The sequence below is a fragment of the Trichophyton rubrum genome (assembly GCF_000151425.1).
Source record: "Trichophyton rubrum CBS 118892 genomic scaffold supercont2.2, whole genome shotgun sequence".
Taxonomy (NCBI): domain Eukaryota; kingdom Fungi; phylum Ascomycota; class Eurotiomycetes; order Onygenales; family Arthrodermataceae; genus Trichophyton; species Trichophyton rubrum.
Window position 1 is genome coordinate 2,912,202 of NW_003456427.1, and position 15,156 is coordinate 2,927,357.

At 51.3% G+C, this 15,156-nt stretch overlaps 8 protein-coding genes across 8 annotated transcripts in view; 1 reads left to right on the forward strand and 7 right to left on the reverse strand.

Moving 5' to 3' along the window:
* Nucleotides 1-47: 47 nt before the first annotated feature.
* Nucleotides 48-1,474, reverse strand: TERG_11882 (uncharacterized protein; the record flags this gene model as incomplete). The annotated part of the gene is made up of 2 exons (XM_003237947.2): nucleotides 48-87; nucleotides 153-1,474. 2 exons carry the CDS (start codon nucleotides 1,472-1,474, stop codon nucleotides 48-50), a joined length of 1,362 nt encoding a protein of 453 aa, XP_003237995.2.
* Nucleotides 1,475-1,593: 119 nt separating this feature from the next.
* On the reverse strand, nucleotides 1,594-1,908 carry TERG_11883 (uncharacterized protein; the record flags this gene model as incomplete). The annotated part of the gene is made up of 2 exons (XM_047750926.1): nucleotides 1,594-1,737; nucleotides 1,801-1,908. The coding sequence occupies 2 exons, from the start codon at nucleotides 1,906-1,908 to the stop codon at nucleotides 1,594-1,596; spliced, it is 252 nt and encodes an 83-aa protein (XP_047605723.1).
* A 459-nt stretch (nucleotides 1,909-2,367) lies between these two features.
* Nucleotides 2,368-3,456, reverse strand: TERG_02704 (uncharacterized protein; the record flags this gene model as incomplete). The annotated part of the gene is made up of 3 exons (XM_003237948.1): nucleotides 2,368-2,540; nucleotides 2,628-3,329; nucleotides 3,414-3,456. The coding sequence occupies 3 exons, from the start codon at nucleotides 3,454-3,456 to the stop codon at nucleotides 2,368-2,370; spliced, it is 918 nt and encodes a 305-aa protein (XP_003237996.1).
* Nucleotides 3,457-4,681: 1,225 nt separating this feature from the next.
* On the reverse strand, nucleotides 4,682-6,054 carry TERG_02705 (uncharacterized protein; the record flags this gene model as incomplete). Its single annotated transcript, XM_003237949.1, has 5 exons — nucleotides 4,682-5,429; nucleotides 5,495-5,622; nucleotides 5,711-5,724; nucleotides 5,796-5,861; nucleotides 5,946-6,054. 5 exons carry the CDS (start codon nucleotides 6,052-6,054, stop codon nucleotides 4,682-4,684), a joined length of 1,065 nt encoding a protein of 354 aa, XP_003237997.1.
* A 1,441-nt stretch (nucleotides 6,055-7,495) lies between these two features.
* On the reverse strand, nucleotides 7,496-9,291 carry TERG_02706 (uncharacterized protein; the record flags this gene model as incomplete). Its single annotated transcript, XM_003237950.2, has 3 exons — nucleotides 7,496-7,978; nucleotides 8,051-8,419; nucleotides 8,479-9,291. 3 exons carry the CDS (start codon nucleotides 9,289-9,291, stop codon nucleotides 7,496-7,498), a joined length of 1,665 nt encoding a protein of 554 aa, XP_003237998.2.
* A 932-nt stretch (nucleotides 9,292-10,223) lies between these two features.
* TERG_08749 (uncharacterized protein) lies at nucleotides 10,224-12,615 on the reverse strand (the record flags this gene model as incomplete). Its single annotated transcript, XM_003237951.2, has 3 exons — nucleotides 12,109-12,615; nucleotides 10,905-12,045; nucleotides 10,224-10,773 (listed from the first exon to the last, which is right to left on the reverse strand). Exons 1-3 carry the CDS (start codon nucleotides 12,296-12,298, stop codon nucleotides 10,224-10,226), a joined length of 1,881 nt encoding a protein of 626 aa, XP_003237999.1. The 5' UTR covers nucleotides 12,299-12,615.
* Nucleotides 12,616-13,200: 585 nt separating this feature from the next.
* TERG_02709 (uncharacterized protein) lies at nucleotides 13,201-14,535 on the reverse strand (the record flags this gene model as incomplete). The annotated part of the gene is made up of 4 exons (XM_003237952.1): nucleotides 13,201-13,236; nucleotides 13,309-13,932; nucleotides 14,026-14,207; nucleotides 14,283-14,535. The coding sequence occupies 4 exons, from the start codon at nucleotides 14,533-14,535 to the stop codon at nucleotides 13,201-13,203; spliced, it is 1,095 nt and encodes a 364-aa protein (XP_003238000.1).
* A 371-nt stretch (nucleotides 14,536-14,906) lies between these two features.
* TERG_11884 (uncharacterized protein) overlaps nucleotides 14,907-15,156 on the forward strand; it is a gene marked incomplete at its 5' end in the record, with an annotated part of 4,691 nt that continues 4,441 nt past the window's right edge. The window contains one exon of the mRNA XM_047750927.1: nucleotides 14,907-14,934. Coding sequence (XP_047605724.1) covers nucleotides 14,907-14,934 — 28 coding nt within the window. The remainder of the gene's footprint in view (nucleotides 14,935-15,156) is intronic.

A 15,156-nucleotide genomic window follows, 5' to 3' on the forward strand; every position in this document is an offset into this window, starting at 1 on the left:
CTGTCAGAGGGCTTTTAACGCCGACCCAGCTCCATTTTTCTCCGAAGCTAAGGGCTGGCGGCTTCTCTGATAGACGTCGAGCCCTTTCTGCATTAGATAATTCCGCGTCTGTGGGGGGTATCTGGGAAAAAGGGCAGCATCCCTCAGTGCACCCTATTAGACCGAGGAAATAGCACCATTCGTCGTGAGTGTAATGTTTTGGCGGGTCGCATGAGAGATCATTGTAAATCTTCCCAAGCTCATGTACTATTGCACACCATCTTTGAGAAGACAGTCCTCCATCCTGATATTCCGGGTGTTGTGGGGTCAAGTTCTCTATCGAAGCTGAGTGGTATGTGTGAGGATGATCACTGATAGGCTGCCCGTTAATATACTCCGTGCGGCGTCCACGATGGCGCAGAGATTCAACCATGCTATGTATGAAGGAGAACAGCCTATTTTTGATACCAGTCTCGTGGGGGAATAGAGTTAAATCTCCTGCAAAAATTGTGGCATCGTGGAATAGTTTTGCAACAGTATCACCCATACTTGAGATTAGGATGGTGGTGGTCGGCACAGCGAGAAGTGACCATAGAACAAAGAATGGTTTCCCCCATGACTGGCCAAGGACAACATCACCATAGCCAATTGTCAGGAGATTCACGTAGGCGAAGTATAGAGAGGTGAAATATGTCCAGCCAGCATCTCGTTCTGCCAACCAGAATGCAACCGACCCAACCAGCCAAAGTACTGCCCATGCGAAAGCTGAAATTAGGAGAGAAAGCCACCGCAGCTGCCAGGCACAGGTCTTGTGTATTCGGTGCATCAACTGGAACTCTTCTTGTTGCAATTCTTTGTCTGACAATGAGTTATCCTGGTTCGCCAGCGATTGAAGCATTCGCTTCTTTATATCTCCAGATTGTAGCTGCTCGGTAACCAGTTTCCTCGTCTTTTCAGTTGTCCTTGCAGTAAGTTGTGTCCTCGCTCTTTCAATCATCAACGACCGGATAGACATAACAACAAGACCAAGAGTTAGAATTCCTCCAACAGCAAATGGGAACAGAAGGCTTCGACCAAGGTGTGTCGCTGGAGCAAGATCCCCGATTCCATTGGTAAGAAGGGTAAAATCGGACCAGTACAGGGCATCCAGATAGCTCCAGTTCTCAACGCGAGAAAATATGGCCGCACCGATCAGGAGGTACATCATGTAGAGAATTGTCTGCAGCATTAGCGACCGCTGGCTGGTGGTGAGGTGGAAATGTTTGCTGTAGCGTCCAGTGTTCGCGCCATAGACGGTAACCAGTAGGAGAGAGGAGACGAAGAAGTAGATGGCAGCCGCCATGATGGCATAGTAGTAGGCCTGGGTCAGCTGTCTACCATGCAAGTCCGTCACCCGAGGCACCGCGACGGTGAGACCAATTAGAAGGGCCGATGCAATATACCAGCCGCCAATAGTTATAGGCTGGCTGACGGAGAACCGGACTCTTCGAGCCATATTCAGCAGAAGGGACAAATTTGATATCAAGGCAAAGCAGAGGGAGACGGAGTTAATCGTGATCGCCCTAGAGCAGGAGCTTTAGCATGAGAACAACTCTCTGTTTAAAGGATCCTGACTCAGATTAAGCGAGTGATGAACAACCATGACGGATCTTTGACGGTCTTTGGAAGGTTTCCGGTTGCAACGGTTCCCACCTCTGCCCTCCAGTTCTGGGAGAGTGAGCAGATGCTGAATGCATTTGCCATAGGGCCCAGAGTTCCCTAGCCACAGTCAGCTTCAGCTAAACGAGAGCCATCAAGGCAACGGAAATAACACAGACTCACTGCTAGTAGGGGAAATGCCGTGCTGGCAAACCACCATCTCGTCGGCAGAAGACAGGGCACCTCGTCGACGCTGGGGTTGGGCGCCTTGCCCTTGCCGCGCCCATCCATGTCTACAGCCGCAGCCGCAGGTTCGCTCGTCTCACGCGCTAAGTTCGTTGCACAGCAGGGCACTCTGCATATGCAGCACTCCTTCTGGCTATTTACGAATGGTGGACAAGCTGGGAGCCCTCCAGCTGTCCCGAGAGCAAAGTGTGAACGGCGGACGTCTGCGTGTTGACATGAAGTGAGGTGCAATTTAGCATATCCTTAGCGGTGGAGCAACACGGGATCTTTTAAGCTTGTTTAGCCTTTCTGGGAAGTGAACCAACTAGTTAGCTAGCTAGTCAAGCAATTGACGAGCCGGCTAGCTTAAGACAACTAACTAGTAAACGCAGTAACAAATTAAACGCCGCGACGACGTCAGGCGAAAGGAAAAAGACAGCATCAGGTTCATCGGCAGTTTCATCCTCCACTCCATTGACTATCGGCCAGGCGGCCCTATACCCTAGATGTGTGTATATACAGAGCCTAGCACTTCAGGCGGAAAAAGAGCTTATCGTTCTCGACAATCTCCTCCTCGTTCGACATGAGCTCTGGCATGTTCCAGATCATGTTCACGTATCGACCACCGAGCCACTCACGCTTCTCTGACGTTATGTAGGTGAGGGCATCGCCGCTGAGCTCGGGGGTTTCCGTGAATACTACGCGATGACAGCCGAGTCAGCTAGTTATGCATAGGCCTCGAAGGGGAGGGGGGATGGGGGCTTGGTCTGGGGCGTGGGGCTTACCGTGCTTGAGCTCAGGTGGCATTTTGTCGAATATCCCGCGGACCAGCTTGGTGAAGACGTTCCCAGGATGGATGCTGATACAAGTGATGCCCTGCTCCGCGTATTCTGCATTGATGCACTCCGCCAACCGAATGACGCCCAGCTTCGAAATATGGTATGAACTGACGCCAGGGATGGCAAAGTGAGCGCAGACGCTGCCAACCAAGATGAGATACCGAGCATCTCCGCCCTTTGCCAGCAGTGGAAGAAACGACCGGGCGACGAGGTAGGACCCGTAAAGGTTTATCTGGAACATGTCCCACCACTCAGCCGTATCTGTTTCTGCTACCTTGCCGAGGATGCCAGCTACTCCAGCGTAGTTGATGACCACGTCACAGCATTTGAACTCCTCCTCTACTCGGGCGGCTGCCGCTGCCACGCTGTTTTCATCCTTCACGTCTATGTGCAGGGGCAGGACCGTTGGTTTGTGTCGACCAGCAGATTCCGCTGCAGCTTCAACGTCCTTGCAAACCTGGGTCAGGTCGGTGCGGGCGGCGAGGGCAATCTTAGATGCACCAGCTTTGGCAAAAGACAAGGCTGCGGCTCGGCCAAGAGCCCCCGAAGCGCCAGTAATGAAAATTACTTTGCCTGTAAAGTCTTGCAGTTTCGGGTCGATATCGGGATATGTGTCGCCATTTACGTCGCTGGTTATGATATAGTCCCCTAGACATAATTATTAGGAGACAAGAGCCAACACGGAACCAAGGGCGCTAACTAACTAGCGCTATGTGGAATGTTAGAGCTTACCGGGATCCTCAACAGGGTTCGGGATATCCTTTGGCGGCGGCATGATGGTATATATTCCTGAAGTACTCCGTAAGTATGCTCTATATAACTGATGGGTATACGGTATAGGGTATGCGGAGTATATATAGCTTTTCGATTGTGAAGCTCATTTTTTTTTTATCTGGCAGCAGGGCGAAGAAGGTCTGGCTATTTATGTCGTTCCGGTCCAGCTAACTCTTCTCTATAGACTTCCCCGGCAAGCTTTATAAGGCTCTTTTTTCTTGTTTACCAAGCCACAAGGACACAACGGAGATGAGGACCCTTGTATGTCCTACTAACTGGTTACAGTTAGAATGAATAGTCAACGACTGCTTATATCTTGTTTACAGTCAACTGGGTTGGGGCTTCCGGTGCATATTCCTATTTGACAACCGCAGTAACTCAGGCTCATGGAGGCCCACAGCTTGACATCGAGGGGCTTCTTTAAAGAGGCGCTCTTAAAGGAGGGCATGTCAGTGCAGTAGTCAATCAAGCAGATCGAACAATGATGGATTGTCGCTGCATTAATTAGCTAGACAAAAGCTCGCATATTGATTGAGCGCTGCAACCCTGTGGCGCTTTCGTCCTGAGCCTTGGGATTGATCGCGGTACGGAGTAACAAAGTCCTACGTTACAAGTCTGGCCCCTGTAAGTATTTTGTATGGAGTATTCCGTACGGTATCAATCAAATATCATTTTCCTTTTTGTCCCCAGCTGAGGACGGCGGATATAGCCTGTTTCCACCGCTGTCGAGGCTAGATAGTGGGCTGCCATGGCGTTCATGGGCGCATCGCTAGTTAATTAGTTCGGTTATATGGAGAAAGCGTAAACTAGTTAACTACTCCGTAACAGAAGAAATAACCCAAGGACATGCAACCTGCCATCGAGCAGTTATCCGAGGAGACCCGGTAGAGGTTAGTAAATCAAGGTATAATAAAAGAGTGAGACTTAGGTAGAAAAATAGTATATACAACAAAGGAACTAGTTAACGACAGCAAGGTAATAATACCAAGATGGATTTGACGGAAAAATGAACAATGAAAAAACAAATATACAATGTTGACAGCTTGAGGAGAGGAGAAAGAAAAAGAAAGAAACACATCCGAAGCCAATGACATACATGCCCTCTGTACTCGTGCTAATTCAGCGCGGGGGGTCCTCCTGAATCCGCTTACTCCGTACGGGTCCGCCCACTGACCCAATCCGTCGCCATGTTATCTCAAATATGCCTGAGGTTTAGGGAAGGCGGGCTAATTTTGGTATCCGGAGTGATAACCGGCGTATGACATGCGAACAACGCGGGAGTTCCCTGCACTCAAAGCACCCTTTACTGTCGAAGTGAAGTTGCTATTGGCCCAAGCCTGGCTGGCGTCCCACATCATGACTCCGCCAAAGCTGGAGAAGGTTTTACTCCAGTTGATGATGTTGACGAGGGTTTGAGCCTCGACATATCCGGAGCTCGCGGCCCCCTTGTTTGCAGGAGCGCCAACCATGATTTTGACCTTTGGGTTTGCAGACACCTTTTTAGCGAAGTTGTCCCATTCCGCGAAGTTAAACTTGTCTTGTGACTGGGAGCCGAGGACGAAGTTGTTAAGGCCACAGAAATTGTTGTAGAACTGAATGAAAAGGGCATCGAATTTGACGCCTCCTTCCAGCATCTCCTTGTTAGCGAGATCCGGGTAAGGGCATTGAGGAGCAGCAGTCAGATAGAAGGTCCTCGATTTTTCAGCATCATACAAAGTGCGAAGCTGCTTGGCAAAAGGGACCATGTTCAATACAATAGCTTCAAAGTCGAGGTCAAACCCATCGATCACTGCATCATCAAACGGGCGAAGAACTGAGGAGTTTGACGACTTTACTGGCCCAAACGTATCCCACAAGAGGTTGGCGCCAGCGACGGCATCCTCGGCAGAACGGAAGCCACCTTCACTGTATGTCGCTCCGCCAATAGATAGAAGAATAGTCTTTCCTTTCTTCTGGCAGGTCTTGATATCCTCGCTATGTTTCTGATTAGCCTGCATACCCCTTTGATATGTGTCAACTGTATAAAGAGGATGCTATACCCAATTTGTGGACAGTGCAGAAGGTCTGTTCCCGGGAATGGCTTGCAAGGGTCACCCTGGTTGGAGAAGTTGATTTGTGGGACTCCTCCCGGACCCTTAATCGAGATGGCAAAGGCAAGCGGAATTACCTTTAGTCCATTATTAGTTAGCAAACAGGCACAAAGTATGGAGTCGTTGGTCGCAGCCGCGTCAATAGGGTGTGTCCGGTAGACATACGTCAACATCCGCGCCTGTTATCCTCTGTTAGCGAGTGTTTAAGTTTAATAAAGCGACAGCAACTAGAAGTAAGAGGATAACTTGCTTTCGCAGTAGTAACTCAATCGTTGTTGCGCTTGTGTTCCATTTCCTTGATTCAAGGAATTCTGTCCTAACCACGAACAGTCGCATCAGTATGTTGCTGTGCAAATGAAATAGAAAAATCTAGCCTATATTTCCGGCGATAGTTACAAACCCCAGTATATAGCGACATTGTTATGGCCTGGAGAATCCAGACCGGCATATGCCGTCTTGACACCTGCAAACAGGGCCGCAAAGGAGAGGATATTCTTCACGGAAGGCATTGAAGAAGGAGTGTTAACAAAAACCTAGCCAGCAGGTAGGACGATGAGTGTCAAGGCGATGTACTAAGATAAGCTGTTGGATTTCTAGTACGAAATTGAGAACGCTGAGATGGGGCTGTGTTATATATTTCGATCATATCCATGATGGCCATGGCAAACGCGAGGCCATGTGCCATGGTTCACCGAGTTAGGGGTGTATGAACGGCGAACCAAGCATTAAAGATGACCCCTGAGGATGATATTATTTCTACTGAGGTCATCAAAGCCAGAGTAACTCTATTGGCGGTAAAATGACGTGGGGGGAAAGAGAACGGCTTTTGCCATGAGCTGGGAGAAAAATAGGTAGATAGCCATTAGAAACAAGTCCACTGACCGTCAAACGGTGAAGTGGTTGGAGTGGGATATCACATCTTCGGAAATTTCTGTGGAGACGAGAAATGCTCCTTGAGGTGGGAAACAAACGACGAACGATGGCATATGTGGATGGTATGTCTGATGAGCCCTTCGACATCCATTCCTTCAACTACCCAAGAGGTGAAGATGTCTGGTCATTTAGGGAAGTTATACACCCTCATGGAGCGGTGTATGCCTTGCAAAGGGCAGAAGAAGACGGGGGAGATCTCATTGATCTGCCATCACGAAGAAGCCAGGGTCAACGGATGACACCATTCTCAGACTTAAGAGGCAACTTTTCATAGCAGAAAGGGGCCTCATGGAGGACGGTTGGTATAGCGTGAGCGGGAGTAACATGATAGCGAAAGCATCAGCCCTCGATATATCGTATCATGCGAATAGGCCGGGTATACATGGGGGGTTGCTGCCGGGCCAATTCGAAGTCGAGGAAACATCTGCTTCCAACGGTGTAACCACAGCCATCGTCAGATGTGCACACGGCAGCTGCAGTGACATGCTAGAAACATGCCGACCTGGGCGTCAGGTTCTGCGGCGCTGCGGGATCCCGGTGTGGCGGCGGACAAGCGGGATGCCACCCTACGTCAACCCCAGAATCTCACGTTTCATCTCTCCTCGTCATCCAGAAGTTCGTCTTTCTCTGCTCCTGACGTGCTATTGGTTCATCCTCCACGGCCTGCTCTTTTTCTCCTGTTGGTGTCGCTTTTTTTTATGATGTTTTTTTGTTCGTTGTCGCTTTTTTACCTTTTAAGGTTTGACTATTTTAGTCTTTTGACCGAGTCATGTGTTGCTGACTAAGATAATATCACGTGCACACTCTTTTTCTAACATCGTCTTTAGTTCTTGATAGAAACAACAGTCGAAGACGAAGTGAAAGAGGAAGAAGAAGAAGAAGATATCTGATAACAATGAGGTTTATTGGTCTGTCTTCGGCTGTCTCTACATCATGATATGTTATGGGATGGCAAACGGATAGCCAAGAAAGGAAAGGAGAGTGAAAGAAACCATGGATAGCAGCAGATGCGTCCCTTTACTGAGCAAGAATACTGCGTCCACCATCTGCCGTTATCCGTTTGCGAACCTTCATCTTGAAGTAAGATGAGCCCTGCTCGGCCATGATGGACTGAGCAGCTCGATGGGTTGAGGGATCGCCCCCTAGCTCTGCGTTATCTCCGTGGCTGACGTCCAATATGGCATTGGGACAGAACACCAAGGCCTCTCCTGTTCCCAGGCCAACAATACGGGAAAATAGGCTCCCGGTACTGTACTTAGAGGCACGAGATGCGCTGACATCCATAATGGCTCCTGCAAGATGCCCTTCTAATGCGTTGAACCAGGCCGGAGAGCTGAACCGGTGCACAACCGTAAGATTGCACAGGTCTAGGAGGTTCGGGGACAACGTTGGCTCCTGAGTTGCAATGATAACTCTTGTGGCAAGATGGCGCTGTTGCCTAATTAGAGATAGCATAGTTTCTGTCAAAGTCACTGCCTCGCGGCTCTTGGTTGTCAGATACTATTCGTCCATGTCAGCCAGTGTCCCATCTATGGTCTGAAAGGTAGGGCAGAAATATGTGGGTTGACGTACTTTATGAGCCTCGTCAAGGGCAATCACACGGCCTCCTTTTCCACGGCCCTCAAGGAATATACCTATGCAGATATCAAACAATGCACACGCGTCGTTCTCGTCCACAAACGGGCAGCTCAAGTCGATGATGGTTAGGCTGCCCTTCTCAAAGTTCCAGATATCACCTTTACGAGATGCAGGTTTGCCTTTGCCTTTCTTACTGAGTCTAACTTCGAGAAAAGAGCGGAGAAGGTCTAGACGCATGTTAAGCGCCGTACATTGGCCTCTTAGCGTTGATTTCTCTCGGACTCTTGTTTCAAAGTCCTGAAAATCAATGCCTCGCTGGCCATTGGACTCCTTCGCCATATCTCGAAGAATCTTGGTCACCATCTTAGGTAGGTAAGTTAGCAGGTATCCCTAACCCAGGGTTCTGGGGAATGATAGCCTACCTCCATGTACAATGGTGTGCCTTCTGAATCGCTAATAGCCATCAATGATTTCATCATTCCAATACTAAGGTGGTCTTCATTGAAGAGCATCGGCTCCACTTCTGGCCTGGGACAACCACTGGGCAAACCCGGCAGGTTTGAATACAGTTGGGTCATTCGTCGCAGATTGCTCGGCGATACCAAAACTCGTACTGGTATACCTGCAGAACACAGATATGCTGCTTCGCAAAGCTGACCCGTGTCCAAACTGGTGAACTTGTCGTAGTGAAGGACTAGGCTAGTTAACTGGGACGAGACCTTGCCTGTCTGTGATGGTAGCAACAACGAATTCTCCAGCATACAGGAAAGTGTATGACTTTTGCCGCTGCCCTGACTTCCGCAAATGAACGTTGACCAGGGAGCGTTGATGTTGGCGTATACCAAATTTTTCTTTGCTCCTCCAATACCAGCAATTTCTTCGTCACTACCGGGCGTGTAGCTGGCGAGCCGGAGCCCGAGCAAACCGTACTGAGGAAACAATGAATCCATCGTGTTAGCACCTGGGAAAGCAGAGTGAACGACACCCTTGATTTGAGAGGAAAACAATGGAGTTGTTTTCATTTGCTCGATCAAAGGGTTGACAGAAGGATTTTCCTTAGCCTGGCCAAGTTCGACAAGCTTCAGGTGCTCTGCCAGTTCCCCCTGAATGTGCGTATCTTCAAGGTCGGAAGTGATGGACTCTGTTTTGGATTCCGGCTTGTCCTTGGGATCAGGTTTTGATTCAGTCGCTGATTGTGTTTTTGACCTAGCTTCTGACCTGGTTCCAGCTTCCATGATGTCTATTCCACATTCCATTTCGCGCTTGGTGTCTGTTTCGGCTTCTTGACCGATATCTGATTTGGACGTAGCTTCTGATCTGGCCTCTTGAGAGATATAAGTCAAGTCCTCCAGATATTGCTTCTTCTAAAGATGGCCTGCTTTTTTGCTCTTACCATGTATCTGAATCGCATATTTAATCATCCTGTGAAGCTATTAGAAATCTCCAGTTAGCATGGCACATCTACCAATATATAATATACAGCCCTTAAAGCCTAAGCGGCAATCTTACCATTTTGCTCCCAGCTGCCACTTATCTGTGGACTGCAGCATTAGTTGGACTATTTGAGAAAGGATGATGATCAAAGGTAAAAGACAGAAGGATATATATATTGACAGAAGAAGCATTTAAAATTATAGATAAAAGTGAAAATACCTCCTTAATTCGCATCACATCCAATTTGCGTATTTAAATGTATAAAGGGCACTTACCACAATATTTGAAAAGATTGTATCTAAAGTAAGAATATATGCATAGTGTTAGATACAAGATGCCAAAATTGATGACTTAACAAGGTCATTCATATCCGTTATACCCTCTTATGGCCAGTGTACAGATTCTGGCAACCTTTATTAACCTAGAAACTCCAAACACCTAGTTCCAGTCCTGTTCAAAGAAGCCATCAAGACAATGGCTGTTGAAGGTAAAAATGAAAATAACGTGAAGAGAAGAATAATGAGTAGGTGAGAAAGAGAAGAAGAGAAGAAGAGGCATACACATAGTGTCAACATACATACACAACAAGAAGAATGTACAGGTGAAGGCAATGGTTCAAAAGAGAAAGAAAGAGGTGTTAATAATGAATACTTTAAGGCCCTGGAACGCATGAAATATGGATAACAAGAGAATAGAGAGAAGCAAAGTATTGAACCCAAGACCAGCTGTTTGTTTAGCTGCGCGTGTAGACTGGTGGTATAGCAGGCATCGATGGCATTGCCGGGACTTGCGGCATCCTGCCACCGCGTCTTGCAGAGTTGGACCGGCCTACATCAGTGGAAAGCTGGAAGTCAGGGTTATTGACCAGAAGCGCCTCACGTTGCTTCTGCACCTTTTCTCGGGGGTTGTCCCACTCTGGCGGCTGCCACTTGGGGTTGATTCCGCGCTGGGAGATGGAGGTGAAGTGGCTAATGTCACTGACTGGAGAGCGCATGCCATGCACGGCATCGACAGAAGTCCTCTGGTCAGGTTCCGGGGCAATGCTGCCCGGGGTTAGGGCAGACGGTATAAAGGCGGGATCGGGATTTGAGGTGTTCGTGAAGCGAGTCTCTACGTCTTCGTAGTAAGTGTTGGTAGGGTGAGGAGCAGCCCTGGGAGGGGATCGGGTCATATCTCTGGGTTGTGCATTGTTAGCACCAAGGGGGCTTGGGGAGCCGCGAGCGTCGATGGGGGAGAGCGGCTGATCATTCTTGGTCCAGCCACTTCTCGCTGGAATAAATGCGCTGGGATGATCGACAAAGTCAGCAAAAAAAGGAGATCTCATGTTTGTTTTTGTGTGTTTTGTTTTTGTTTTGGTTCCGCTGGAGGAAGAAGGGGTGCCAAAAAAAGGCGAGTTTCCGTCTTTTATACATACGAGAGGTTGGAGATTTCCGACTGGGTGATGGTTGAAGTGTATGCATCCCCTCGTGAACGTTCCATTTCTATGTCCCGGCCGCCCAAACCGCCAGCAGCCGGGGCAGCTCCGTACATGGCGTCGTCGTCTCTGCGCGGACGGCGCGCCGGACCAGGACTAGGCCCGCCTCGTCTGCTACGGCCTGAACGAGATCTGTTAGGATAAGGACCGTGGTCGCCTGGACCGGGGGGATAGTCTCGTCCCCGCGAAGGGTTCCTTTCCGGGCGATAGCCAGGTGGAGGAGGGTCTCGATACGGATGGCCCCTGCCAGCTCTGTCGCCTCTACCACCCCGGCCGTCTCTCCTCATGGATGGGTTGCTTCTGCTACGACTGCCGTATCCATGGTTAGGGTCTCCATAATAGTTGTTGCCCATGGTATTTTTAGATGGCCGTCTTCGCGGCGGGACGAAATGGCCATAAGGTCCGTCCTGGTTTGCAGGGGTCTCTGGCGGCTCCAAGGTTCCTACGTCAGTCTCGCTGGAAGCCCAGAACCGCTCGTTGCTGGTGGGAGGAGCGCGAGGGCGCATCCGTCTGCTATCGACGTCTCGAGGCCGAGGGTCAGACTCAAACCGCGCGAAGGTGGCAACGGTCTCTGCGGTTGGAACGGTGGACAAGGCGTCCTCTTTGGCCTCGACATTGACGGTGGACGGCGGATCCATCTTGTAGGAGTTCTGGCGGTTGTAGAAGTTCTCGCCGTTCATCTCCGCGTTCTCAGCGATACGGCGCTTCCGAGCCTTGCGGCTGACGAGGGTGCGGCGCATCGCACAGGTGAGGATGCCGCAGGTGGTGAGGATGACCGTAGCGGCGAGGACGATCCAGCCGCCCCATTTGAGATGGGGTACGAAGAGGAGGATGTCGACGAGAAAGGCGAGCAGGGAGACCAGCAGCGTGGGCAGCAGCAGGATGAGCAGGCCCAGCAGGTAGCGCGGGGAGTGCGAGGGAGCATGGAGGTGAGCAGCGGCCGCCAGGCCAAAGCAGACGAGGGTCAGAAAGGCGGCGATAGGATGAACGATCAGGAGCGAAGAGAGCGTATGGCGGATCGATGCCGGCAGGTTGAAGTCACCGTCTGCGTTGGGGTCTCCAAAGGCGCCGTCCCTCGCATCTACATCGACGGTTTTAACATTAGCCATGCTGTCTATTGGTCACAAACGTATAACGACCTTACCGTCCTTGTAGCCTATGGTGAAGGCGCTGCATCTGTTCCTGCGACACCAGCCAAAGACGCCAAAGGTGATGTCGTTGTACGTGGCCAGCGGGATGCCCTTGATGATCGGGGTCGAGAGGACGGAGAGCAGCAGCAGGGCGAAGGCAGCAAACAGCAGGACGGACAGCGGCGTTGCTGGTTTCAGCAGCATTCTGGCGGGACAGACGGCGGCCCCAGGAGCATCGCCGGGCGGTAGTTATCTGGTTATTTTCACGCTGTTCGAGAGAAAGAAAGGCGAGAGAGCGAGAGAGCGAGAGCGGGAGTGGTATGATGATGCGTCTAAGGGTCTAATACGGGCTGCGGCCGGAGGAGTAACTGTACTAAGGGGAGGGAGGAGGAGCTGGCAAGGGTTCCAAGTGCTTGAAGACCCGGTATAGCGGCCAACTCGGGCGAGCGCATCGATAGGAAGATCGTCAACGGCCGGGGGAACGAAAGGAGCTGAGGACGGCGAAGGCGACGGCGACGGCAAAGGCGAAGGATAAGAAGGAGATCGAGAGAGAAGAGAAGGACGGCGCCAGATGAGGATGAGCAGTGTGAGAAGGGAGTAATAATAAGTTAAGGGTCCAGGGATCCCCCGGGGGGGGCCAGGTCAGGCAGGCCGTCAGTGAGACATGGAAACAAACCGGCGCGTTCGACGGGGGCCACAGAGGAGGGTCCTGGCCGCTAGGATGGCATGTTAATTAACCTGCTGCAGGGCCAGGCACAGTGCAGAGAGTCGCAGGCAGCTTTGTTGCGTTGCTGTCGTTTAATATTAAAAAGAACGAAGCCTTTGCGGGCGGAGAGAAAAAGACGATGAGACGTTGGAGGAGCACTTTTTATCGGGGTGGACGCAGGGGTGGGCTGAGTCAGCAGAGGGAGTGCTAGGCGGAGCCCCGTTATACTGAGGCATGAGGTTGAAACATGCTCGCTTACTAAGACATAGATGAGACGCTTTACGGGCTAAAAAGGCTAATAAGGGACGAGGAGGTGGAAGAAAAGCGGACGAAGAGGCAGAAGACATGATTAAGACAGTGGCTAGAAGGTAATATACATGAGGGAACAAGCGCCAGCTCGTTACCCAGAGATAAGGACCCAGAGAAGGAAGAATATCTGTGGCAGTCAGCACATCTATATATACATATATATATACAGGAGTATTGATAGTGGGAGATAGGTACATACCATGAGGACGCCGAACATTTTGGCGATCAACCAGCGGTTGCCGGAGACACGCGACCAGTACTTCATCAGCTCGCGCTGGGCGCCCTGGACGTTGTCGACGACGTCTTCGGTGTTGGCGTCGATGCGCTGGATCATCTCGGACTGCTCGCTGACCATGGTCGCCAGCTGGCCGAAGATGCCGCCCAGCTCGTTGATGGTGCGCTCGATGGCCTCGATGGCCTCGCCGCGCGCGTGGATGTAGGTGTTGGAAGGCTGGGCTTCCTCCATCATCAGCAGCTGCTGGTCGGAGTGCATCGCCCCCAGCCCGGACGAGGCACCCGTCCCGTTCGACGATGGGTCCAGGGTGAGCAGGTCCGCCGAGCCAGGGCGGTAGCCTGGCTGCGGGCTCCGGCTGCGAGACAGGCTGCTGCCGCTTTTGGCGTTGTTGATGTTGCTGTTACTACCGCTATTATACAGCGGGGAGTCGGAGCGCTGGGGTTCTAGGGCGTGTGATCTCGATGAAATAGTGGAGACAAAGTTCTCTGTCCGTGACCGGGAGGCCTGGATGTTCTTCGTCCGCACCTCCAGCACGTCTTTGAAGTTGGCTCCCACGTCCGCCAGTCTCCCTTGCAGCAGCACAACGACCTAGCAGGTAGAAGTTAGCATCAGAGTCATATTGACAGTCGAAAAGGGAAAAAAAAAAAAAAAAAAGAAGTCCGTAGATGTACAAGCACATACATTGTCATTGTGTTCTCCCTCGTGGTCTGTCTTGCTCCGTGACGACTTCGGGTGCTGGGCCAGCGTAAGGGACTGTAGGGAGGCGATCTGGGAGTTCAGCGAGGAGAGATCCTGCTTGATCACATACGTCAACTCGGATATCTCGACCGGTCTGTCGTCGAACAGCGATTTCCGCTTAGCCACTGCGCCACTGTCAGTATCTGTATACACCGTCTCGGTCTTCCTGGCGTCTCCATCAGAAAGTATAAGGATACTACACTGGGCCAGCCGCCTGGAGCTTCCCGTCGTCGATGCTATCCCACGCCCGATCTCTGCCGCCCGTCTGGCAAACTCAGAGCGCGCCGGCCGACCACCCGCCGCCGGCACGTCTGCAGAGGTCGTCCTGGCCGTCGAGTTGGCCTGGAGACTCTGCCGTCCGCTGGCCTTGGACGAGGCGAGTCTCTTCTGCGCCTGGTTCAGGATCGAGCGGAACTCCGTCGTCCGGTCCTGGATGGGCGCGGGCGCTGCCATCGTGCCGTCTGCCTGTCTATCGTCTCCAAGATGCGTCTTTCCCGTCTGTATCTGTCTCTGCGATGTGTATGGTGTGTGCGTGTGCGTCTCTTCGAGGCTATGTGTATGTCGAGGTCGAGGGCCGCGGCGTTGGATGCTGGACGGGCCCTGGCGGCATGGGATGGGGGGGGTTGCGTTCCTGGCTGGGAGTCTCTTGCCGGCGGTTCCCTGTCCTCTCGTTCGCCTGTAACTTCTATCGTCTCTCCTCGTCGTTCTTCTTTATGTCTGCCTGTGAATGTTTTCTCTTCGTCTTCCTCTTCGTCGTCTTCAACTTCAACTTCACGTCGTCATCTGGTCCTCACGTGATCCTCTAACTCGCGACTCTCGCCTTCATGCAAATGCATGTCGTTAAAGTGACAAGTGACAAGTCATAAATACTCGGCCGCAGCGGTCAGGTTTATCTTCGTGCGGTTCTCCCGGGAGGGAGGCTGCCTCGACTCGTTTCTCTGACCAGCAACCCGCGGCATAACTACGGAGTACTTCGCTCGACCTGTGTGATCACCCAGAGGGAATAACTAGTTGGGCAAGCCATGGAGCGACAGACGCTTACTATCGAGGAGATGCAAAAGGGAAAGCAGCAGC